This window comes from Colletotrichum spaethianum, assembly GCF_022836535.1.
Source record: "Colletotrichum spaethianum MAFF 239500 DNA, contig05, whole genome shotgun sequence".
NCBI lineage: Eukaryota > Fungi > Ascomycota > Sordariomycetes > Glomerellales > Glomerellaceae > Colletotrichum > Colletotrichum spaethianum.
In genome coordinates this window covers 632,648-655,385 of record NW_026054775.1, presented here as the reverse complement: position 1 = coordinate 655,385, position 22,738 = coordinate 632,648, and the positions used below count along the sequence as shown (strand labels likewise).

At 51.3% G+C, this 22,738-nt stretch overlaps 10 protein-coding genes across 10 annotated transcripts; 4 read left to right on the top strand and 6 right to left on the bottom strand.

The window, feature by feature from the left end:
• Positions 1-153: 153 nt before the first annotated feature.
• Positions 154-1,984, bottom strand: ColSpa_02729 (RAB6A-GEF complex partner protein 1; the record flags this gene model as incomplete). The annotated part of the gene is made up of 3 exons (XM_049268941.1): positions 154-494; positions 686-1,794; positions 1,911-1,984. The coding sequence occupies 3 exons, from the start codon at positions 1,982-1,984 to the stop codon at positions 154-156; spliced, it is 1,524 nt and encodes a 507-aa protein (XP_049124898.1).
• Positions 1,985-2,750: 766 nt separating this feature from the next.
• ColSpa_02728 (uncharacterized protein) lies at positions 2,751-3,381 on the bottom strand (the record flags this gene model as incomplete). The annotated part of the gene is made up of 2 exons (XM_049268940.1): positions 2,751-2,974; positions 3,063-3,381. 2 exons carry the CDS (start codon positions 3,379-3,381, stop codon positions 2,751-2,753), a joined length of 543 nt encoding a protein of 180 aa, XP_049124897.1.
• Positions 3,382-3,761: 380 nt separating this feature from the next.
• ColSpa_02727 (exosome complex component rrp43) lies at positions 3,762-4,781 on the bottom strand (the record flags this gene model as incomplete). Its single annotated transcript, XM_049268939.1, has 1 exon — positions 3,762-4,781. The coding sequence occupies one exon, from the start codon at positions 4,779-4,781 to the stop codon at positions 3,762-3,764; it is 1,020 nt and encodes a 339-aa protein (XP_049124896.1).
• A 3,831-nt stretch (positions 4,782-8,612) lies between these two features.
• On the top strand, positions 8,613-9,483 carry ColSpa_02726 (uncharacterized protein; the record flags this gene model as incomplete). The annotated part of the gene is made up of 2 exons (XM_049268938.1): positions 8,613-9,374; positions 9,445-9,483. The coding sequence occupies 2 exons, from the start codon at positions 8,613-8,615 to the stop codon at positions 9,481-9,483; spliced, it is 801 nt and encodes a 266-aa protein (XP_049124895.1).
• A 227-nt stretch (positions 9,484-9,710) lies between these two features.
• ColSpa_02725 (NADH dehydrogenase-like protein MT1860) lies at positions 9,711-10,940 on the bottom strand (the record flags this gene model as incomplete). Its single annotated transcript, XM_049268937.1, has 1 exon — positions 9,711-10,940. The coding sequence occupies one exon, from the start codon at positions 10,938-10,940 to the stop codon at positions 9,711-9,713; it is 1,230 nt and encodes a 409-aa protein (XP_049124894.1).
• A 977-nt stretch (positions 10,941-11,917) lies between these two features.
• Positions 11,918-12,671, top strand: ColSpa_02724 (uncharacterized protein; the record flags this gene model as incomplete). The annotated part of the gene is made up of 2 exons (XM_049268936.1): positions 11,918-12,322; positions 12,378-12,671. The coding sequence occupies 2 exons, from the start codon at positions 11,918-11,920 to the stop codon at positions 12,669-12,671; spliced, it is 699 nt and encodes a 232-aa protein (XP_049124893.1).
• A 2,303-nt stretch (positions 12,672-14,974) lies between these two features.
• ColSpa_02723 (reticulon-like protein 1) lies at positions 14,975-15,856 on the bottom strand (the record flags this gene model as incomplete). The annotated part of the gene is made up of 1 exon (XM_049268935.1): positions 14,975-15,856. The coding sequence occupies one exon, from the start codon at positions 15,854-15,856 to the stop codon at positions 14,975-14,977; it is 882 nt and encodes a 293-aa protein (XP_049124892.1).
• A 1,258-nt stretch (positions 15,857-17,114) lies between these two features.
• ColSpa_02722 (uncharacterized protein) lies at positions 17,115-18,302 on the top strand (the record flags this gene model as incomplete). Its single annotated transcript, XM_049268934.1, has 1 exon — positions 17,115-18,302. The coding sequence occupies one exon, from the start codon at positions 17,115-17,117 to the stop codon at positions 18,300-18,302; it is 1,188 nt and encodes a 395-aa protein (XP_049124891.1).
• Positions 18,303-19,203: 901 nt separating this feature from the next.
• ColSpa_02721 (uncharacterized protein) lies at positions 19,204-20,368 on the bottom strand (the record flags this gene model as incomplete). The annotated part of the gene is made up of 2 exons (XM_049268933.1): positions 19,204-19,634; positions 19,684-20,368. The coding sequence occupies 2 exons, from the start codon at positions 20,366-20,368 to the stop codon at positions 19,204-19,206; spliced, it is 1,116 nt and encodes a 371-aa protein (XP_049124890.1).
• Positions 20,369-20,842: 474 nt separating this feature from the next.
• Positions 20,843-22,402, top strand: ColSpa_02720 (serine palmitoyltransferase 1; the record flags this gene model as incomplete). Its single annotated transcript, XM_049268932.1, has 1 exon — positions 20,843-22,402. The coding sequence occupies one exon, from the start codon at positions 20,843-20,845 to the stop codon at positions 22,400-22,402; it is 1,560 nt and encodes a 519-aa protein (XP_049124889.1).
• Positions 22,403-22,738: the final 336 nt, after the last annotated feature.

The window sequence follows — 22,738 nt, the reverse complement described above, 5'->3', positions numbered from 1 at the left end:
CGGGAAACGGGATCATATAGACTCAATGCACTTCATGCACATTAGCTACACTCACACCAAAAATGATTCATTTGAAAAAGCCATGGGTGCCGTTGAAAAGTCATCATCTTCATTACTTCATACACCTCGGTGCAAGCTATCAGGTTTCTACTCCTACTCGTAGACATCATCCTCGTCACCAACGCCCTCCCGATCCTCGAATTTCATGTACTGAATGTCGGGATCATCTGCAATGGGGCCCATAACTTTCGTCCAGGCATCTCTCACAGGCTCGAGAGCTGTGTCGCTAAATGCAAGGTCGAGTGGCAGACTTGGGAGGACGTGCGAAGCATCTGAAAATGCCAGGGAAGCAGCCTTGGCTTGCTCATACATGACTTGATAGATGGCCTGTGGATGGTTGCCATCTTCATCGATAGCAGCCAACAGGGTTGCCAGAGCCTTTTCCAAGGCCTCACCCGAGTTGGATGTCTTGGGTGTGACGAAGTAAAGAACGCCTGGAACAATGACCAAGTCAGTTATGTGAAACAACAGAGGTTTGCCAGGTCAAAGTATGAGAATAATCATGTACATCAGTATGACAGGAATTGTCGTCAAAGCAAGACTCAGACAATGTAGATAAGAATTTTGACTGAAATCATCATGTACAGGAGGGGGTATAGGGATGAGAGGGAGACTTGGTACTTACTCTGACCAGATGGACATTCGCCCGTCTCGCTTGAATGGGCAAAGACGTAGACGGGGTACGGCGAGGCGACGTCTTTGATGGAGCCGGCGGGGATGGCGACGACAGCCACGGCCGGTGTGGGCGCTCCCTCGACGACAGCCCTGAACAGAGACAAAAGCGGCGAGTTGACGACAACTGTCAGTCTGTTTACACGCTGACTGTCGGGGGCAACGACTTCGGCGCCACGAATCAGCGTACGGGATTTCACCGTAATGTCACTGGTCAAGTCGACTTCGAAGTGCGCGCCGTCTTCCTGCGCGTCAAGCGGGCGCGTGGCTTTTACACCCGTGCCCAGCATGTAGACTGCGCCGCCAACGGCACAAGCGCGGCAACCGACCTGCGCGATCTCGGAGAGGCCACCCCATCTGGGATATACCGCCGCGAAGCCCGGGCCGAAGGCACCCATGGACGAGAGATGCCTATGGATAGCCGCCAAGCCGTCCTTGGTTGAGATCCTCCCGTCCAAACTCAGCGTCAGGGTAACGATGTAGGTCTGCAGTGCAGAATCCAGCTTGAAGTTTGAGGCCAAGAACTCCGACAGAGGCTTGTCGGCATGCGGAGTCCATGTACCTCGCTGCTCCTCCGCATCGTAGTCAGAGACAAACTTGAGAAACTTCATCAGCGAGCGCTTTGCCCTCGCGGGGATCGCAGTCGTCGAAAAGACGGCCTCACGGGTCGACGGGATCGGCACGATGCTGGCTCTTCCGTCTTCGGACCCGCTGGACGGTAGGGTATATATGAAGAAAGACCCAACGGCAAGGAATTCGATCTGCCGGAACGCGCGCGATGATACGAGCTGTTTAACCAGCTCGGAGCGGGCATGTATTATCTGCGGCGCGAGGGCGAGAGAGTATGCTCTCGGGAAAGAGAGGGAAGGTCCAGAGCCGGTCACGACCTCGGGCTTGCTCACGGTCACCGACGAGAAGACACGTGAGGGGCCGACATCGTCAGCGGCAGCATGCGCAGCAGCCCACTCCTCGATCTCCTGCAGACTGAAGGCGGCTTCGGGACCGCCATAGTATTCGTTGGGATCGAGATGCAGAATTTGCTTTCCGGACCGCGAGAGGGCTCTTTTTACGGCCAGAGAGGGCTGCGTCAGTCAGATCGAGGCTTTTCTGGGAAAACAACGATGCCGGACGACGAGAAGGAGGGAATGCAAAGAAGCAGGAGGGAAAGAAGAGCTTACAAGGCTAGCAGCGACTGCTGCAGGCCAGTGCCATGGAGTATGACATCCCACGTCTGCTCGGCCAGCGATTCCATGGTGGTGGAAAAAGAGAAGGAGCTTCGGAAGGAGGGAAGCAGGAGGAAAATTTGCGAAGAAAAAGAGGTGAGGTTGGAAAAAGAGGGAAGATTGACGATGGGGTCGGCGGTGGGGAAAACGGACGCTAATGCGTGCGAACAGAGCTATAAACACTGTCCAGCCGACACTGTACACGTCTTGCCTAAAATTTCCGCGCCCCGCGAAGCGCAGGCTTTTTCTCCTTCCTTTCTTCACCATCCGCTCGGTAACCAAGCCGCGAGTCGCACTCAGTAGATTCGCGGTTCATGAGGGCCTTTCATTAGGCTTCCTCGGCGCCGGGCGGTAGAAGGAATTTTTCCCTAGTATCTACTGCCTTGGAATAACGTCTGAAAAGGTAGCTCGAATTGTGGAATACATATCTTGATCGCGCAGCAGCATGATTTCCTGTCTGTTTGCGCACACCTGTGCTTGTCATCAACTAGGATTTGAAGTGAAGCTCTGTTGCTAAGTTGATCCGTTTGATCCGCGAGCATTGCAAAAGTCTATCCTTTCTCGTAGCTGATGGTTCCGTACCCAGCGAAGTCTTTCCCAAACCCGGTAGAAGCAAGTGGACTGTCCCGACGACCATCTCAGCTGTCCCTCAATATGCATGCGATGCTGAGTAGTTGACATATAAAACAAGCCTTGTTACCCCAGTCGCTCAACGCCATCATGTTGCTAAGCCGCCAACAAACTCTCGCGGTATCATTTTCGTATCTAGTCGTCGCGTCGCAAAACGTTCATCCATCAGTTGTCTGAGCCGGTGTCCTCAGCAGTGTTCTTGGTTGTCTGACCCTGTACGACCATAGCGACATGCTTGCCAACGGTGCACCCTTTGCCCATATCCTTCTCGGCGTTACAGCAGCTCAAAATGCGCAGAGCACTAGGATTAGTTGTGAACTCCTCGGCCGCCTTCTCCAGCGGATCGAACCAGATGAAACCATCCTTCTCGCACTCAATCAACCAGTATCCTATCGGTTTTGATCTTCGTCAGCACCCCTTGCCAATCACAACACAATACTTCAGGATAACATTTAGGAGTAATGTTTTTTGACTAACCTGGATGGTAAGAACATGACTTGCTCAGGTTCTTCTTCTCCTCGTACGGCTTTTCGCACATCTTGCACAGCTTAATAGTGCGCTTGGCGGTCCTGGTCGCCTGGCTCGAGCCCTGAGACACCTCAGACGACGCTCGGGTGGACGAGCGACTGCTACGGCGGTTGGCGGCGACCTCAACCTCCTGGCCCTTCTTCTCGTCAAGGTAGGCAAGGACGCTTACGACGTGGGTGCGGGTGATCGCATGGCCGCAGACGGCGACAAGGATCTGGGAGAGCTCCTCCTTCGAGGCCTCTCCAAGTCGAGCGTGGATATCGGCCATGATAGTGACAACGAGGAGATAGTTTGGTCTCTGAACAAGAGTTGAGGAGGGCTGTTGAGGAAGTTGAGAAACTTAGTTTCCCTTGTGTGATTTGTTACGCAAGATTGTGTGAGAGGTGAGGCTCCGAAGAATCTGACGGCTAGTCTGAAAGAAGTGAATTGGTGTTGATGGGCTCATGTAGGTATGCACCTATTTTCTCACGCTTTCTGCACCGTGTACCGCCGGTGAATGAAAGGCGGGCAGATTATCAGTCCTCACGAAAGGGGAGCTCCGTTTGCCATCCAGTGGTTGGCGTATAAACGGGGGAATATCAGAGGAAACGGCCTTTTCTCCCAAACTTGTTGGATTCGTCTTTTCCTTTTTGGTGGGTATCAATATCTTCATGCCATGGCCTTCCAAACCTGCTCCCATCTTCGCTCCGCAACGCCCACAAACTCCCGTATGAGCTGCGGCTGTAGCACCGTACCTCCGTGCTTTGATATCGACAACACCTTAGTCTCTCCCTCGCTCTTGTCCACCACTGCCGTAATCTCCTCGTCGCAAAGACTCTCCTCCAATCTATCAGGGTCGACCAGGGTCCAAAACCTGCCACCAGCGGGACGATCCGCCGTCTCCTTTCCTGTGAAGACGCCGGCTGTGCAGGCGACAGGAAAACCGTGTAGCGTCAGGGGCTTAGGGTCGTTACGGGAGCAGATGACCATCTCGCGGTCAGGATCCCAGCGGGCGATGGGGATGGTGGTATCGCGTAGAGCGGCCAGGATGGCAGCCCAGGCGACATCGAACGGGTTGCCGTCGAAGGAAATGAAGAAAATGTCGATGTAGAGTACCCAGTATGCCATCACCACTTTCTCGCCCTCCGCCTTGTCCTCGTCGTTGTCCATCTTGTCGTCATCGTCCTCCGCCTCAGCGGTCTCGGCAGGGCGAGTGTACCATATTCTCAAATCGTCGGGGTCGACGAGCTTGGAGGAGTGTAGCAGCGAGTACACTCTCGTGCTCAAAGTCTGTGCGAGGGTTGTGGGGGGTACGCCGGGAAGGAACTGCGGCGCGCAGCCAGTGGCGAGCTCAATATTGGGAACGAGTAGATCGTAGTCTTTCAGCTCCGAGCTAGGCTTGGTCTCATCGAGGTTCGCGGCGGTGCGGAAGTTGGGGATGTCGGAGGCGAGAATGGTCTCGGCACGGACACCACAGATCACGGTAGTATCGCCCGTACGAACCACAGCGCTCCCGTTGGCATGGGTCAAGCTAGAGGTGTTAATGTTGGGAATGCGGGCTTCCTCGGGCGCGCGGCCGTTGCTTCTGGCGGCGTTGGCGGGCGCGGGAGGTTGTAGGTTTGCGAGAAGGAACGGATGAGGGGAGAGCTTGGCGAACGTATCGCGCGGAAGGCCCTTTGAGGTGGCCATTGTGTTCGACTGCTTTCGACAAATGTAAAGCTCGAGCTGTATACCAATTGAGGCTTGGAGGCTGGGTTTCGAATTGCTTGAGGCAGTACCGAGGTGGGATGAAGTGAGAGCTGGAAATTTTGGGTGGAGTCGGACGTCGGCGTCAGTGGCTCCGGTGGGGTCAAAATGCGCCGGGCGGTGAATGCCTATAGTGGCCCCCGGTGACACATTGACCCCTGGTGAATGCTTAGCAGAAGGAATTGGTGCATCAAGCAGCCCGAACACATGTCTATTAGATGAAGTCGGATAAATCAAACAACGGCATTTCCCATTGTTGTCGCCTGTTTTGCGGAATGTTGGCCGGATGGTCAAAAGCCAGAAGTGGTCATTGCCAGCAGCTTTCACCTTGATGAAGCCTAGAGTTGTGATTTGGTTAGTTGGGACTCATGGAAAGATCCAAGAACGGAACAATCACTACTCGGGTAACTGAAAAGGTGGCAGCTGCTTGTCCAGAGACGTAGATGCCTATGAACAGTACCTTGAATTGGTAGAAGGTGATGGTTCCCTCGAAGCCAACTTCGATTCCCACCTGTGAGTTTAGAAACAGAGTTGGTGGGCAGAGTAACCAGAAAGACATGCGGATGGGAACCTTTGATAGTACTTACCGGAACCCGAGTGCTAGGATAAAGTCAAGGCTCCCAGAGACCATTGTGAATTGGCATGTCGCAATTTCTTATCTTTCCAGATCCGATGAATGATGTCGATGCCAACCTTGATGGGGTACGCTTCTGCCTTCCTCTTTCGTGGACTTATTTATTATATTTTGCTACGTATCGAGGCATGTGATGAAGGTGATCTCGATCTGCTCGCATAACTTGTCGCCACCCTGTGGTCAGCGACAGCATAAGCTGAGAATAGAATTGTCGCAGACGAAGATGGTGAACGACAAGCCTGGAGATAGTTAGAACATTACTGCTGATTTGATGAAGCGATCTCAAGTTCAACCAATTGTCTTCACAGATGAGACGGCAAACTTGACCGAGATACCCGCGGCGCCGTACATTCCTACACCCTTGGGAGATGTCCCACTCAATCCTCACTCGATAGCTTCAAAGTGAATTTTTCTCACACTGCCTGAGGAATTGGCCATGAAAATTGATGAGCAATGTTCACAGCTCGGCAATTGGTTATACATGAATAACAAGATGGTCAGACCACTTGAGAACAGCTAATTAATTATTTGAGATCGAGGAGACGAAGTTGACATAACCACTGTGATAATGCGAAGGTTGTCTCGGTCTACTTGTTTCTACACTCAACCTGTCCGTTTTCTTACACTACCATAGCTCCGCTGTCAGTTGCTGCAACAGTCCCAGTCACATTTCGATCCTTCATCAACCATAAATATGCTTCGACCACGTCCTCAACTCTGCCAAACTGACCTGTCGGCATTGTACCTTCGACCCCCTCGATCATTGCTTCTTTCTCCTCCGGTTTCAAGCTACTCCATAACCCAGTATCTACATACCCAGGAGCGACAGCATTGACCCTCAAAGGCTTTAACTCGACTGCCAGTTGCTTAGCCATACCTTGCTGCCCTGCTGCAAGGTAAGACACAACAGACCAGCCTGGGGTTGACTTGTGTGCTGAGCTGCCGCTGGTGATAGTGAAAGAGGATTCGTTGCTCTTGGGAAGGTATCTTGCAGCAACCTTTGCTGCCATCAACAGTGCAACAAGGCGCATCTGACATGCAGCAAGAATCTTGTCGGACGTTAGATCTTGCAACGTCATGAGCGACAGCGAGTCGGCCGCTGTAAATACGACGTGGTCGACAGGGCCGGCTTGTTCAAAAACGGCTTCAAGATTGGTTTCTGCATCTGAGCCGGAGAGGTCTGCAACGAAACTCTGAACTTTTTGCTGAGAAGAAGCTGGAACCAATGATCGAAGGGTTACAACCGCTACGGAGAGCTTGGCTTCACACGACGATGAAATGGTGACATTGGCACCGCTAGCAATTGAGCCTTCTGCAACGCCGAGACCAATACCAGTTGAACCGCCGATTATGAGAATGTGCTTTCCCGAAAGCTTGTTGTACTTTGGTGCCATTATTGATAGATTCCAGTCGGATGTGATTCGGGTATGAACAAATATTGAACTAAGATACTATCAAGTCAGAAGATTGTCTGAGTTGCCAGATAGGAACTTTATGAATACATGTATTGTCAATGATTGAAGTTCTCGGCATTTGAAGGATCTTGTCTCTATATATTCATTCTCATATCTATGATGCGACGATGATCTATTGCCCCTGTTACAATGTGTAAACCCGTTTTGCCATATGTGGAAATTGCCAAACCCCGTCTAACCCCGATACACTACCTCCGTCAGGTTCCGTGGTCATATATGCGTCTACAGTAGTGTAACTTCGGCGATAGCCCACAGCGAGGCTCTAACAACGGTTGCGCGAAACTCATAGCACTGTAGGCCCTGGAACTGGATCTAAGGGCCTGGCATAGATCAAGTACGGGGCGCTATGTCAGCTCGGTCATCGACACAAAGACGTGGATTGTGCGTGTCAAAGCTTGTGTCGTTGGCTAACAAACGAGAACAATTCACTTTACCTCCACTGGAACAATTCAAGGGGTGAGCAACGTTGCGGTTCATCGTTAGGCAGCATGACTGGGGTCATTTTGAAATAGGAAATAAATCTTTTCATGACACTATCGAGGGATATCTCGGATACTGAAGCGCTGAGGTGTCGCCTGAGGCTGATTGTAATTATGACGTAAATCTGGCCCACCGAGTGGTGTTTTCAGATGTTTTTGCTGTGGTCATACCCTTCAATAGTAAGCATGTCTTGAATTATGTTAAGTAGGTTTGGTAAGCCAAATTTAGAGTGTTTCAAGTCATTGAACAGATGCATTGCCCTGAACATGCATTTTACGTCTAGAAATAATGGCTTGGTTTGAACGGCATACTCGTTGTTTCTTAAAACAAAGATCGTTATTCAACCTTATATACTGTTAACATCCCAAGGCTCCAAAAGCACCCAAGGTTGTCATAGCCACTACAATACACTGTGGTGAAAACTTGAACGACTGAGTGTTTCCCCTCATGGTTACACAAACAGTGGAGCTTTTACAACTAGAGAACATCCTGGCTGCGTTAGGCAACCTGCGGGAGTTACCGAACTACTAACATGTAAGACCAGTAAAGTTAAACGAAATACTGAACAGAGGCTGAAAGCGCGGTGAAGACTAAGGTAAGCATGCAACTCACATTGCTGGGGAGAGGGTCCCAATGACCGGGGCTAGCTGATGTTGCTGACATTATTGTGCCAGGATGAGATGCGCAGAGTACCACGTGGCGAGCGACTAGGTAACACTAAGGTCAGCAACAACAGGCTATCTCGACGGAGGTTCGGAGAGCCCACCGGCTATCTAACAGGAGGATTTCAGCGAAGGCGGCTACATAAAACCGATGATTGGACCAAGAGTGACAAACAACACTCCTTGACTCTCAAATGACCCATGCTTGTAGTAGTAATCCGTCTTCATGATCCGGACTACACCCAAGTGGAGGGTCCGTAGAAGGTGGAGTTAGGGTCACCGATAGAAGTAATCAACATGCCACCAGCTCCGTTTTTGTAACTATTGGCACCATAGAAAAGAACGGTCTTGGGTATAACATAACCCGCATTGCCTCCGTCTGCAGCTTGAGTCCATTTTCGAACTCACTAGCAACATTCTGCATTTGCAAACTCTGGATTGAATAATCAACGAAGTAAGAACACCGCGAGCTCCCGACAATGAACTCGTTCACTGATCTGAATAGATATCGAAAACAGCAATCATGCCTGCAGCACAGAATCCCATCAAACCTTTGGGCATCATACTCGCCCATGGCGGGTTCCATCAACCATCTTGCTTTGACCTTGCCAAAGCCCGCCTTGAAGACGCTGGCTTCTCTCCCGTCATTGCAGTTCGACACCCCAGCGTGGGATACGACACCAAGATTACGGTAGATGATGACGCTCGTAATATTCAGGCCGAACTGGCGCCGTATTTGGAGCAGGGCAAGGAGTTTCTTGCCATTGCCCACTCTTACGGCGGCACCCCTCTGACTATTGCAGCACGGGGCCACTCAGTAGCTGAGAGATCTTCCCAGGGCAAGAATGGCGGTATTCGCACTCTTGTTTACTTGACAGCGAACGTGCCTGCCAAAGCCGGTGACAGCGCCCTGAGCGTTCTTCCACCAGGTATCGATATTGTCGATGTGGCTGATGGACTTATGTCAGCAAATAGCAAAGCCAAGTCTGCTTTCTACGGTCCTGATATGCCAGACGAAGTTGCAGAAGAGTGCATGGCATCCTTGCTGCCCATGTCTCAAGGAGCGCTGGCGGGTCCTGCATCTATCGGGGGAGACACCGTTACTATCCCAGCTTACTATATCATTTGCGAGAAAGACCAGACGATAGCCCCCGCTACACAAGAACATATTGCCTCAACTATCAAGTCGCTGAAGAGAGTTCTCCGGAATCCTGGTGGGCACTCGGCTTTCATCACGGAGGTTGACAAGTTGGTTGAGCAAATCAACGAAATTGCAGGCGAGGGGGTGAGAGTGCTTGATTCTGTAACAAACAAACAACGCATATTGAGGCTTGGTGGCTTGGGACATTGTACAGAGTACATTTGGGGTTGCAATTGCTATTCAGTGGCGCTAAGGTGGCTCAACGGATTCAAGTAATAACACGGAATACGCTGAAGATACCAGTATACGGACCTAAATCGACAGATTTCAATCAAAAAACTGCTTGTGAGCTTTTTATATCACTCGCCACGATTTCTTGTGCAAGAATCCTGGACTCTGACAAGAATAAATAGTGTATTGAACTGAGATGGGATGTTTCGTTGCTGTGAAAGTAGTGTTAGTCACTATCCCCAGTGCAAATTAGCCTACCACAGCTAAAATCTGCTTGAACAACTCGTCGGAGTCAGGTCCTACAGGGCTTGCAGCCTGCAGCGCTTCTTGGACATCGGTAGGAGGGTAAATCAACTTCTGGTTGATGTGGTCTTTCACTCGCTTAGCCAAGTCCCCCTGAATCTTGACCTCTCTGGCCCAACCTCCAGTGATTACCGCGCCCCATGATCCGAGGTCAAGGCAGCAGTTGTATGCCTCCTGTGAGTATTCCAGAAGAGGCTCTTTTATAAGATCTGCAGCGGCATTATACCCCGATATCCGGCCAAGCTGAAGGGCATGCTGGCAAGACATCAAGGCATGGTGACCTTGGCCATCGGCGGAAGCGTAGGCAGCGTCTCCCGTAACGAAGACACACTCAGATGACAACGATCGGAGGTGGTTATTGACGTGAATACGTGAAAGTTTGTCTCTGGTTCCAGCAATCTGATTGGTCAGGGGTGTCGCGCGCATACCGGCCGTCCAAATGGCCGTCAATGTTTCAATGCGCTCCCCAGAGGTGAGGGTTATGCTCTGAGAATCAACTGCAGTAACTGCAGATCCAAGTTTAACTTCGACACCAAGACTCTCCAGGGCCTCGCTGATGACTGGACGAGGCCCCGGTCCTAGTTCTGGGCCAAGCTGGTCTGCAACTTCAACCAGAATAATGCGCGGGCTTGTCAAATGTGCGAGGCGCTTAGGCAGCTCAGTCGCCAGCTCAATTCCAGTGAAACCGGCACCGCAAACAACAACGGTGTCGCGAGCAGTACTCGGTGGGCGAGACGCAAGACCCTCAAGATGGGTTTCGAGTTTGACAGCGGACTCAAGCGTGTCTATGTCGAAGGCGTGCTGCTGAAGTCCAGAGATACTTGGTGGCCGCACTACAGAGCTCCCGGCCGCTAGTATGAGACGGTCAAAAGACACATCAGAGCCGGAACCCGTTGGGGACCTGACATGGACAGTGTGTGTCTGAGTGTTTATAGTCTCCGCAGTGCCTTGGAAAAACTGTATGCCAGCAGAGTCGAAAAGGGCGCTGAGAGGATGCTTCAAGCTCGAAGCATTTGACTCATAGAGGCGCGGTCGGATAACTAAGTAAGGCTCAGGCGCTATGACAATGATGTTGATGGTCTCTCCTTGACCGTTGAGGTTGATGAGACGTTTCGCTGAGAGTGCGCTCCACACGCCAGCGAATCCGGCCCCGATAATCATTATAGAGCGTGACATGGCTAGTTGAGAGTAGAATCCGAAGTAAACTTAGTTCGAAGGTGGTCTTGTAGCTGTAAATGATGCGTCGCACGTTGAAGAAATGGGATTGAAGGTGTTGTGCTCAACTGATTTCCAAGCTAGGGGAAAGTTCACGATGACTTACCTCATTTTATGTAGCTTCCTTGCTGCTGCCAAATCTGTATCCAGTTATCACAAATGAGCATCGGAGAACCGTGTTGCCTACACCTAGAGACTGGCGTCTCGGGTTTCCAGCTTTGTTGGGTAGGCTAAAATGGTTGCGAAGTGTTGTCAGCGTGGCTTACACCGGGCGGGTATCGGCCGTGCTCCCGATGGGTCCCCGAATACCCGGGTCCCCGCAATATCAAAGGCGCACCAAAATCCCGAGCCCCTCCCTAGCACATGCTCACGGGCAATTGCCGTCAATCGCCATGATCACCACCAGCGGTCCAACACACAAGAATGGCGGAGCTACACGCTCTTCCCTGGCCTGCCTACCTTGCCGCTCACGGCATCTCAAATGTGACGGGAAGCGACCTCAGTGCGACCGATGCGTCAATGCCACGTCAGAATGTCATTATGCCCCATCACGCCGGGGCGGTCTCGATCGTGCGGCGCTGGCAGAGAGACGCAAGCGTCTTGCGGCAGCAGACAACGATACATCGGCCGATAGCTCCAGGTCACAGTCACGGGTAAGCATCGGGTCGTCCCAGGAACCCGGATGCCAACTTCTAATCGACGGATTCTCCCAAAGCCTGAGTTCACTCGACGGCATCAATCTCAGGGGTGACAATCTCGCTCCAAGGGTGTCACATATTCCACAAATACAAACAGACAACATCAACAATGACATTTTGGTTGATACATACTACAAATCTTTTCACAAGTTCCACCCATTTCTGGTACCTCAAAAACGCTTTGCAAGTCTGTGTCGAGATCCGGGTCGGCAGGATAGCGTCAAACCACTTATTGCCATCATGCGCCTGATTGGAAACATCTATGCTGCTAGAGAATGGTCAGCCCAGCTCAAAGAGAGTGTCGAGAGCTGCTTCTCTGAAGCAAACATAGCACATCCGATCATGGTGCAGTGCCGACTACTGTACTCAGTAGCGCTGTTCTGGTATAGCTACAAGATTGAGGCTAAGCAACAAATGGATCTTGCAGTCCGACTGGCACTTGACCTAGATATGTTCCAACAAGAGTTCGCAACAGCTCATGGAGCCGAAGATCCTGTGCTGGCTGAGAGTTGGAGGCGAACGTGGTGGCAGCTATATATCATCGACGCATATTATGCTGGAACTCTAGGAACCATGAACCTTACGGTCGTAGATGTAGATGCCACTGTGGAGTTGCCTTGCGAAGAGTCGGAATATGAATCCGGGGTAATGATTAACAGCGTACTGCAATAGAACGGTCCATGAGCTTACCGGCATACAGAACATTCCGAAGCCAAAAACACTCTCAGATTTCGATTGCCGTGAATTCGCTTCGGAGGACACCTCATTCTCCTCCTTTGCCTACCTCATTAGTGCTGTTCGATGCGCAGCATTGGCTATATCCACGGCGCCCAAGATCACAAATAGGGAAGACTCAAGCCAGGTCATTGAGAATGCCGACTCCATCATCGAAGGATGGTCGCTTTTACTACCGCAAGGCCGCAAACAGGTCATGACAAAGGCTGGAGAAATCGACGAGCTCTTGTTTCAGGCGCATATGCTCGTAAATGTGTAAGCTACTTGTTACCCTTTCTGCTTCGAACTCGAAACAAGAATAACAATTTTGTGCCTTCCTTGTAGAGCAACAATCGGCCTGCATAGACCATTATCAGACCTCAGATTCAACCCCGTGGAAGACGTCTCCAGCTGCGCAAGAGAACCGCCCCCAGAGACCCCAAACCGGACCTCGTCAACATCCATACCGTTCGAGTCTTGCGATCTGTGGGGCGCAAATTCGCCTGTTGGCACTGCCAGTCCGACCATTCCGTCACACTCCTTTTGTTACCTGCATGACCAGTGAAGGGACGCTAGCATTGTTATCCGCTTGCAACTTTCTGCTGAAGGGTAAGGAGCTGGCCATCGCACGAGATCAAATTCGGATGACGATTGGTTGTCTCAAAACGCTGGGCGAGATTTGGCCAAGAACAGCAAGAAATGTGCAGGAGATACAGACAATTGCACGGCATGTGCTAAGCCTCGGGCCCAAGGCGACGAGTAGCAGTAACCCTCCAAAATCCAGCAGCGTGCCGAGTCTGTCTGCTAGCGATGTGAGGCTCGGTTCTCAAACCGAAGCAACAGCCAACGAGACCGACGTGTTCTCTTCCCTCGGCTCGATGGATGATGTTTGTGGATGGTACAGCCTTGAGGATATTGTTCCGCACTTTGCAGAATGGATCGGCAATGAGCACTAGGGCCTCCTCGGTGAACATGTGCTCAAGTCCGAAGAATGTTTGAAGATTACAGTTGATGCTGATAGCAATTGTGTTGTTTTGTTGTTCATTATATACTGCATGTAGCTGTTTGAAGGAGTCGCTGATGTAGCTCCTGGTAGTTATTTTCTTGGTAGTAGCAACAATCTACAAGCAGTATGCTAGTTAGGAATGCAAAACAAAAATTACAGTTTTGCAGATAGTTTCCTGTGCCTAATACGAAGATGTTTGTCCTCAAAGAGTCGGGGAAGAACAAGCATCGCAGCCTATAATGACATTGTGGACAGGGGGGAAATGGAGTATCTCAGTAACCCAGTGAGGATGGGACAGTTCTAAGTTGGCGCCTCTCCTGAAAAAAAGGGTCCATCTAACAGAAGGGAGCTTAATATCTTTGATGTTAGCCAGCAGAGACGTTTTTGTCTACTAAGCATGGAGACTTGTCCTAAGAATAAATCATGATCGGCATGGGTCTGCTTATCCGTCGATCCTTAAACCAACTCGGAACAGCCCCTATGACTCGTGAAAACCATGATGTACATGGAAAAGGTAGCTCTTTGCCAGAAACATCGGATCTGTCTCGTATTGTTGAATACTTGTTATATTATGATTGAATTGAACTTGTCGCGGCATTTTAAATTTTGTCTTACTGGCGTTCAGTCAGCTGACGTCGTTTTCTATAAGATTGAACCGATAGACATAGAGCAACACTAAATCTCCATGTCATCAGTCAACAACATCCATCGATACTCTACTACTCAAGTTCTCACATAGGTATTCAACATGAGATTCACTCTTTCTGCAACTCTTCTTCTTGGGGCAGGCGTCGCAGGCGTCGCGGGCCTGGAGAAAGTCAGCGAGGATCCCCTATGCAACTACCAAAAGCTCTCGGTCGCTCCTTGGCAGAATTGCAACAGCGCGAACAGCGGTATTGATCCCTACACAGATGCAGACTGCAATGCGCCTTGCTTTCGCGCAGGAAGCCATGACGAATTTGTACATGTCAGCAACCTCTGGGGTGGCGATCGCTGCGCCCTGCAGTGTTACCTGAAGTAGTACACTGGTATGAGTGGGAACGTGTCTACTAGTTATGGCTAAGACTAATGGCCATAGGAACTTTGGGAACGTTTGGGGTGAAGAAACAGCTTTGTGAAAATCTACCTTTGCGCAGGCTGTATTCACCAGAGCTAGTGCTAGAGATAGCTTGGCGGCAACAGAACGCCACGAACCACTTTGACCTTGCCTGAGCGGTGTACAAGAATCGTATTCATATCTAATTACTGTTGACTTTTAATCCATCAAGTAACCAACCTGTTATTAAGAACCGTTCGTATAAGTTTTCGCAGAAACTCTCATATATCGAGACATTGCTACATACCTAGCCACTAGTGATAATGTAGCTGTTCACCTGGTAAAGAACCCAACCGAACGGGAAACGAATTCCGAACTTGCATTCTACTAATTTTGATATAAGTTCAATATCCCTTCACAAGGTTCTATTCATATATAGTTGTTCCCTGTCCACATTGACTACTCTGAGCTCCATAGGTTCATGTATACGTTATTCTCAGATTTGCATTTCCATATTTCCGGGTTGAACTACAAGTGCCCCCTATATGAAAGCAATTATAGCCTTCTGTTGTCTGCCTCGCTGTCTAGAATACGACCAAGCTTTCTCCGCTTCCTCAAAAGCGAATGGCTTCACCACTAATGGCCTCATCGAGCCAGCATCAATCATGGCTGATGCCTGGAGAAGTCTCTCGGCATTGGGAGACACGATGAAGTATTTGTACCGCACCTTGGGTTTACAAGAAGCCTCATCAGGCTGAACGTCTTTGATTGCCCAGGACGGAGGTGGGTCCCCAACAGTGATAATCAACCCATTCTCCTTCACAGTCGCCCAGGTCTTCTTCAGGACTGTTCCACCCACAGTATCAAAGATGATGTCCACAGCCTCGACCTTTGATTCCCAGTCAGGCATGGTGTAGCTTACCACCTCTTGAGCACCAAGCTGCCTCAAGATATCGTGGTTTTGAGGCGAAGCTATGGCGATTGCATGGCCACCCGTAAGCTGCGTGATCAGCTGCACAGCGATTTTGCCCACTGCACCAGAAGCTCCCGTTACAAGAACCCTCATGCCGGGCGCGACTTTTCCGTAGTCCATAACTGCCTCGTATGCAGTCAAAATGGGGATTGGGAGCGCCGCCGCTTCAAGATGGGAGATGGAGGCTGGCTTCGGGGCGACTTCGTTTGCAGAGCAGATAGCGTACTCGGCTTGACACTGCCCATGGTCTGCCGCAGAGAAAGCGAAGACTTCCTGTCCGACTAATAGAGGACCGCGATAATCTGGGCCAAGCTCGGAGATGGTGCCTGAGAGTTCGTGGCCCGGGACCCGTGTTGGAGTTTCGTAGAGCTCAGGCCAGAGGATCTCATCACCGGTAACGCCAGCAGCATCGACTTTTACTAGGATGTCTGCTTTTTGGAGTGAGGGCATGGGTAAAGATTGGGCTGTGAAGATTTTTGAAGACGTCTTGCTTCCTAAAACTTGAATGGCTTTCATTTTGGCGGCTGGTACGTGTCGAGCTTTTCAGGTGTTGCTTTGGGCCTCACTTTTCCTGCTTGCGTATCGGTCATATGTCAAACATGAAGATAGGCGCAAGTTGTTCATCCTTCATATTTCAGCAAACAACATTCACTCTAGAAGGAACTTTATTCGACCTGTCAAATTCGGGATTACATCTCGGCTATTCTTCCGAGAACCCGGCATCCATGGCCGGGTAGGCCTTGAAAATGCTGACGGTTACCCGTGCATCCTACTGCCCGCCAACGGATACCCGAACCGGGCCATGCGCCAATCGGTCTTCAACGCAGGCACCAAGCTAAAGAATCATGTCCAGTCGACCCGGTGGTTTTCGTTGTAAGCACTGCATTCACTCTTCCTATGACGCGCGCATCGAATTCTTAAGGCCGCGGAAACCTGAAGAAGAACAAAAAATAAATCGCAATTGAATGCGGTTTCACCTTTTCCCCAGTTCAGCCATCTTTGTGACTTAAGCGTATCTCCTTACCCGTACTCCCAAGGGGACAGAATTCAAAGCTTCTAGCCCAACAACACGGTATCGTGGTTCTACGCCCAATTTCTGAAGGGGGTGGTACCTAACTTAGCTTTCAAGTCCTTATCGTGATAAATACCAGAGAATATCACATGCAAGATCAGGACATTCTGACATCTTGATGAAGAACCGGGAAAAGACAGCGATCTTTACAACATGGTAGAGCGAAAAAATACGAGTCAACCGTTCGTTAGTCGGGTCCGTGTTGACTGCTTCTGCTCGACACACTGCAGCACTTATTGATAGGGAGGGTGCACATGAGTGAAGGCACAAACCTGGCGCCAGGGGCGGAATTACCACAAGGCTGCATGGGGTCGCATACGGTGCGCCATTCTAGATATGAGCAACTGTCAAGAAACATCATTCGTTGGTCCGGGACTCAAGTTGCTCCTACCTTCCGTACTCCCTTGCGGCTGATGGTAATTGCAGGCGCCAGCGAACCCCGCTTCTCCGAAAAGGGTCACGCGTGCTGTTGGGAACTTGCTCTGCCTTCGGCCTCCTCTCCTGCCAAACACCGTGCCGATGATATGGTCAACAATTGTGATGCCGTATCCCTCGATGTCTGTACCTTCAGTTTTGACGACGCCTTCGCAGTCGCATAATTAACAGCTTGCCAACATACAACCGAGACCCGCGGGCATGGAGAGCATAGGGTTGCCCAACGGATCGTCAAGCCCCAGCCAGCAACAGCAAGCATCGCTCCTACCCCGTAAGAGAGGCCTTCCATCGCGTTTAGATAAGGCCTTCCAGCTTCGGCCCTTGCTGCCACAACACCTGACTCCCCTCGCACCGGCACCAGCACTACGGGCTCTGGCGAAGACAGAGCAGCTTATGCAGGGCTATTCTAGAGCCCTCGATAGTCGGCGGGAGGGGCATCTCTCGAACCCCGAGCATGGCATCGGGGGTCGAATGAATAACTCCAGCGTAAGGCTCAGTCAACATCCAGACCAAGAACCCCTTCGAAAATTCTTCTCATCAGCAATCAGTCGGACCATTTCGAGAGACGATACAGCTTGCGAGGGCGTACGCCAGCAAAAATTACTGGCAGACTGGGGCCGGCAGAACCAGCGTCGACATGCAGAGCCTCAGGCTTTCGTGCTTCCTGGCTCTGCTCTGACGCGCTCTGAGGCACATAACGAGACTGCAATCTCCGGCAGAGCTCACAATCCGACAGTCGTTCAAGAGAACAGCGACGATGGAAACCGTTTCCTTTTCAGCGACACTACGACGGTCTTCCGAGAGAAGGGCGGCGCTGAAAGAGAATACCGTTTGAGCGTCCCGGATGACGAGGCGTCCATGTCACGGTCGCGAGTGCCCAGGGGCCGCTCCAGGCCTATCTACTTCGACCAAGGTTACGACCGTCCACCCCCGGGTCTTACCAGGGCACAAACTTTCTCTCCTCATGTGCCTACTGATGTCGATCTGCGGAGTCGCAGTCGTGAACGACTGCAGCCGCGTATTGAGATCACCGGAGACTCGGAATCCGAGGACGAACGCCGCCACCACAGAAGTAGCCGACACAAGACTGACTCTCCGGAGCCGATAGCAACTGAATACCGGTCAACTCGATACAAAGTCATTGACGGCCGTACATATCACATTCCGCCCGAAGCTGCGCACGCATCGGCGTACCGCGATGAGTCTCCCCCTTCCTCAAGGGCAGATAGCAAGACTGCTGCCTACTACGAGCGCCCTCCCATGTCATCTAAGGAAGCGAGCTACTCGAGTTCCACGTACTTTCCCAAGGTCAAGACAGCGAGATACAACGATGTGCAGTACAGCGACATCCCGCACCGATACCGTGAGGAGTATGCTGGTTATGCTTAGCGAATATGGTCTACATTTCCATCCACCTAATTATCAGCTATTTTACTTATGTGGTCCAATGTCAATTTCGTTGAAAAGGAAAACAAATCGTTATGTTGGAACATGCTGTATTTATACCTATCCCGCCGTGCTTGGCGCAGCTAGATCTGGATGTCTTGGTTGTTACATGGAGGATGTGGATGCCATGGGGACCCCTTTGAAGTGAATTCAATACACCCGTTGGAAGTACCCTCTTCACCAGCAAACCGTATTGATATAAGATGTGCCAGTACAGAAAAAAAGTACCAGGCAACCTTATTAGGCGACTGACATCAACGCTGCGGTAGAATAGCCGTATCAAAGCAGAGGCATAGCAATTAGTGCACCGAATAATGACACCTGCATTGATCCGGTCCTGACAACAGCTCTGTCCGAAGCTGCCAGTTTGCCGGTAGTCAAGCAGGCGGGCTCTACGGCGCAAGTATAAAAGTCGCCGAAGTCGCTGATGGAAACGGATTTTGCTGATGTTGGCATAAAAGAGCCCTTTCCTGTTCTGGGGCTGGCTCCTGTGTGATAACAGGGCACCCAAGACGGCGGTTGACAACTGTACTGACGGATGATGGGCATCTATCTCGTTTAATGGCTCTTCCAGCCTCATGCTTAATAATAGTACTCAAGCCAATATGTCACACATAGAATCATTGAGCCAATGACCATCTAGGCCATGTAAAACCCATAGTTGATTTATTAAGGACTTTCTCATAAGCGTTTACATCCGATGCAAGAAGATGCGGGCAAACTTATGCATATGTGTTAATCATGTGTCATTTCCATCGTTACCTAAACGCCATTCGTATCGCGCATTAGGGAATATTGTACAAGGTTTCAGAGGATAAAGAGTAAGCGCAGCGGAACCCAAGCCTCAAACCGCCCAGTAAATCTCAACCTTGACGCTCTCGATGTAGTTGGCCCAGCCGCCGAATCTGGCCTTGCCCCATACCGTGACAACGTCACCCAGCTTCAGGCTACGAACAAACTTGCCAGTCCCAGTGCCCCTGCCGCGGCCCATCTCAACCAACCGATCAGCCTCGGGCGAATCAGGATGGATATCATCAGTCCAAGACCAGACGACCTCATGGTCCATAAATTCTCTATGCGCAGTCTTGTTGGTTTGGATCTTGAGGTTTTCGAGTGGGTGCATGTTGTGGTGGTATGCGAGGTGTCCATGGGGTGTTTCTTCGACGGGAGGATATATTGATTGAAGACCACACGTGCAGAAATTCGACTCTGTGTCTTCGGAGGCCTCTGTTTCGAAGTTCTGCGCTGGTGCAGACGTCTTGCAAGAGCCGTCGCCTGTGTTGTTAGCATCTTGGAATTCTTTATGGACTTGATCCTTGCTTACATTTTCGATCCTTGTCGAACTTCTCTAGACCTGCCTCAAACCAAGACCAAGATCCTCGGTAGGATCCTCTATCGCCAACGCCGCCGCCCCAACCCTGATCTTTGCTGCGAATCTTGAAGACGATCTTCCGGACGGGGTGTGTCAGCGTAGGCGGCTGATTCATCGATCCAGCAAAGTATTCTCTCGGAGCCTCGGCCACCTCTGTGGGGCTTGACGTGGGTTCGAGGAGGGTCAAGCTGCGGAGAGGCTCGGTGACGGGGGATCCGTCGCCTGACTTGGGCGGGAGCGGCGCGGTCTTGAAAGCTGGGCCGACTTTCTTGAAGTCGTGGAAGCCAATCGGTGGGCACCGCAGAAGAAGTTTGTTCTCATCTTGTGTAGTACCAACGACACGAAGAGTCGTGGCTGGATGGTAGATGCTGGCTTGCGAGTGCGCCCAATATTCTGCCTCGTCGATGATGATGTCCATGACTTCTGGCGGTAGCTTGGATGCTTTCTCTAGCATCACTCTGACCACAATAACATCGATGGGAGTGGGCTTATAATTGCCTGGTTGTTGTGTCACCTGGTCAGGCGTGTCATCCTGCATATCTGACTGCATGTTGCCAACGACCCTAGCGATGATAGCACCGGCTGCGACGGTTGCAAAAGCTCCGGCGTATCGTTGGAGGGACGAGAAGAACGACATGTGTGCAAAGAAGAAGAAGGTCAATTAACTAAAAAGAGGGGTAAGAGTAGTTGGGATTGACACCGGTTTCGTAGGGATCTCATGTGTAGCTCAATAGGTACGTATGGAGGCGACGTCAGCCCAGGTAGGTATCTGGCTACACTGAGTTCAGTATCGGTGCACGGAGGCCCTGAGCCACCGAGCTGTGGACCTCTAAATTGACGTCAGTGGGGAAAGTGTGATCGCTAGCGGGGAACTTGACGGAAGTCTAGACCGAAACAACGTGACAACGCCCCTCTGCCGTACTGATAGACAGTCTTATCGCTTATCGCCACGTGAAATTACACCATCGGTAGCCACCGACAGCCGACAATGGGCCTTCGCCGCCAGAGCTCCAGCTTACAAACCGGCTGCCGATGGCCTAGATATTCCCGTCGCAGGCTCCCCGAGAAATAATCTTGACCTTTTCATAGCTGCAATCGCCAGATCTCAGCCATGAAGTGTCAAAGATTCGCCTTGGCGGCCCTTCGCCAGGCCCGCGCACCTGTATCGCGCGCCCAAGCTCCCTCCGCACATCGGAGCAACAACAATGTTGCCGCGACACATCTTGGCAGCCGACAATATGCCCGCCAATTCATCTCCAAGCCGGCCCGCAAGGCCTCCGACAGCCCTGGCGATGCTTCAAATCCTGCAATGGCGTTCCCGTGCCTGGACGCCCTGGAGAACCGATCTGCGACTCTCGAAGCGAGATACGAGTCGAGTGGCCCTGAGCCCTCTTACACAGCTGGCGCGACGGAAACATACCACTGCAAAGACCCCCTTTTGCTCGACTGGGGCGGCGTCCTGCCCGAATACGATATCGCATACGAGTCCTGGGGAAAGATGAACGCCGACAAGTCGAATGTTATACTGCTCCACACCGGCCTGTCGGCATCATCACATGCGCATTCGACAGAGAGCAACCCGAAGCCTGGCTGGTGGGAGAAGTTCATTGGTCCGGGGTTGGCCTTGGATACCGACAAATACCATGTTATTTGCACGAACGTCATCGGAGGCTGCTACGGGTCAACAGGGCCGAGCAGCATCGACCCTGCGGATGGCCAACGGTATGCGACCAGGTTTCCAATCCTTACCATGGAAGACATGGTGCGCGCACAATTCCGCCTTCTTGACGGCCTTGGGGTGGATAAGCTATATGCCAGTGTTGGTTCCAGTATGGGTGGCATGCAATCACTGGCTGCTGGCGTTTTGTTCCCCAACCGCGTTGGCAGAATTGCGTCTATCAGCGGTTGTGCCAGGAGTCATCCGTACAGCATTGCGATGCGCCACACGCAACGACAAGTGCTAATGATGGACCCCAACTGGAATCGAGGCTTCTATTACGGCAGAGTGCCGCCACACGCTGGCATGAAACTGGCGCGAGAGATTGCGACGGTTACGTACCGTTCAGGCCCGGAATGGGAGCAGCGTTTCGGTAGACGGAGGGCGGACCCCAGCAAGCCACCAGCGCTTTGCCCCGACTTTTTGATCGAGACTTACCTGGACCACGCAGGCGAGAAGTTTTGTTTGACGTATGATCCCAACAGCCTGCTGTATGTCAGCAAGGCTATGGATTTGTTTGATCTGGGGCGTGAGAACCAGATGGCTGCCAGCGCGAGAAGGGCAGAGCGTGAGAAGCTTCTCCAGTTGGGAGTCACGCCTACACGCAATGATGCAGCCTGTAGTCTCACTCTGCCTGAGAAGCCGTATGAGGAGCAGCCCGAATCCAACGCTGGCGCCTCGGACCAGCCCATCGAGGTTTCCTCTAGACCGCCTGAAGATCTCATCGCAGGTCTGGCATCTCTGAGAGATACCCCAGCGCTCGTTATCGGAGTGGCCAGCGATATCCTCTTTCCTGCGTGGCAGCAGAGGGAAGTCGCGGAGGCTCTGAAGCTTGCGGGCAATAGGAATGTTGCGCACTACGAATTGAGTGAAGAGATGAGTTTCTTTGGCCACGACACGTTTCTGCTGGATTTGAAGAATATCGGTGGAAACCTGAAAAACTTTCTTGGATGAACTGGCAGATTGCCAAAGCTGAACGGTATGGCATTTGTAGCTGTAAAATTGTAGGAGTCGATGGGAAAATGGTTGCGGGATGGTGTGTTCGAATTGCATAGCCACGTATAGCATTTAGGCAGGGAAAAGCATACTCGACGATATTGAATTCAAATTTAAAGGATGAAATCCAACTCATCACATGCAAGCCCTTTTTTTGGTGTTTGTACACTTGCTTACACTTGTTAGAGACGCCAAGCAGGCTGGAAGGTCTGGTCAGTGCCTGGGCGATGCTCCGGTGCTTCGGTGCTTCAGTGACTACTGGAAATGCCCCGCCGAACAACCTAATTGGTCTGA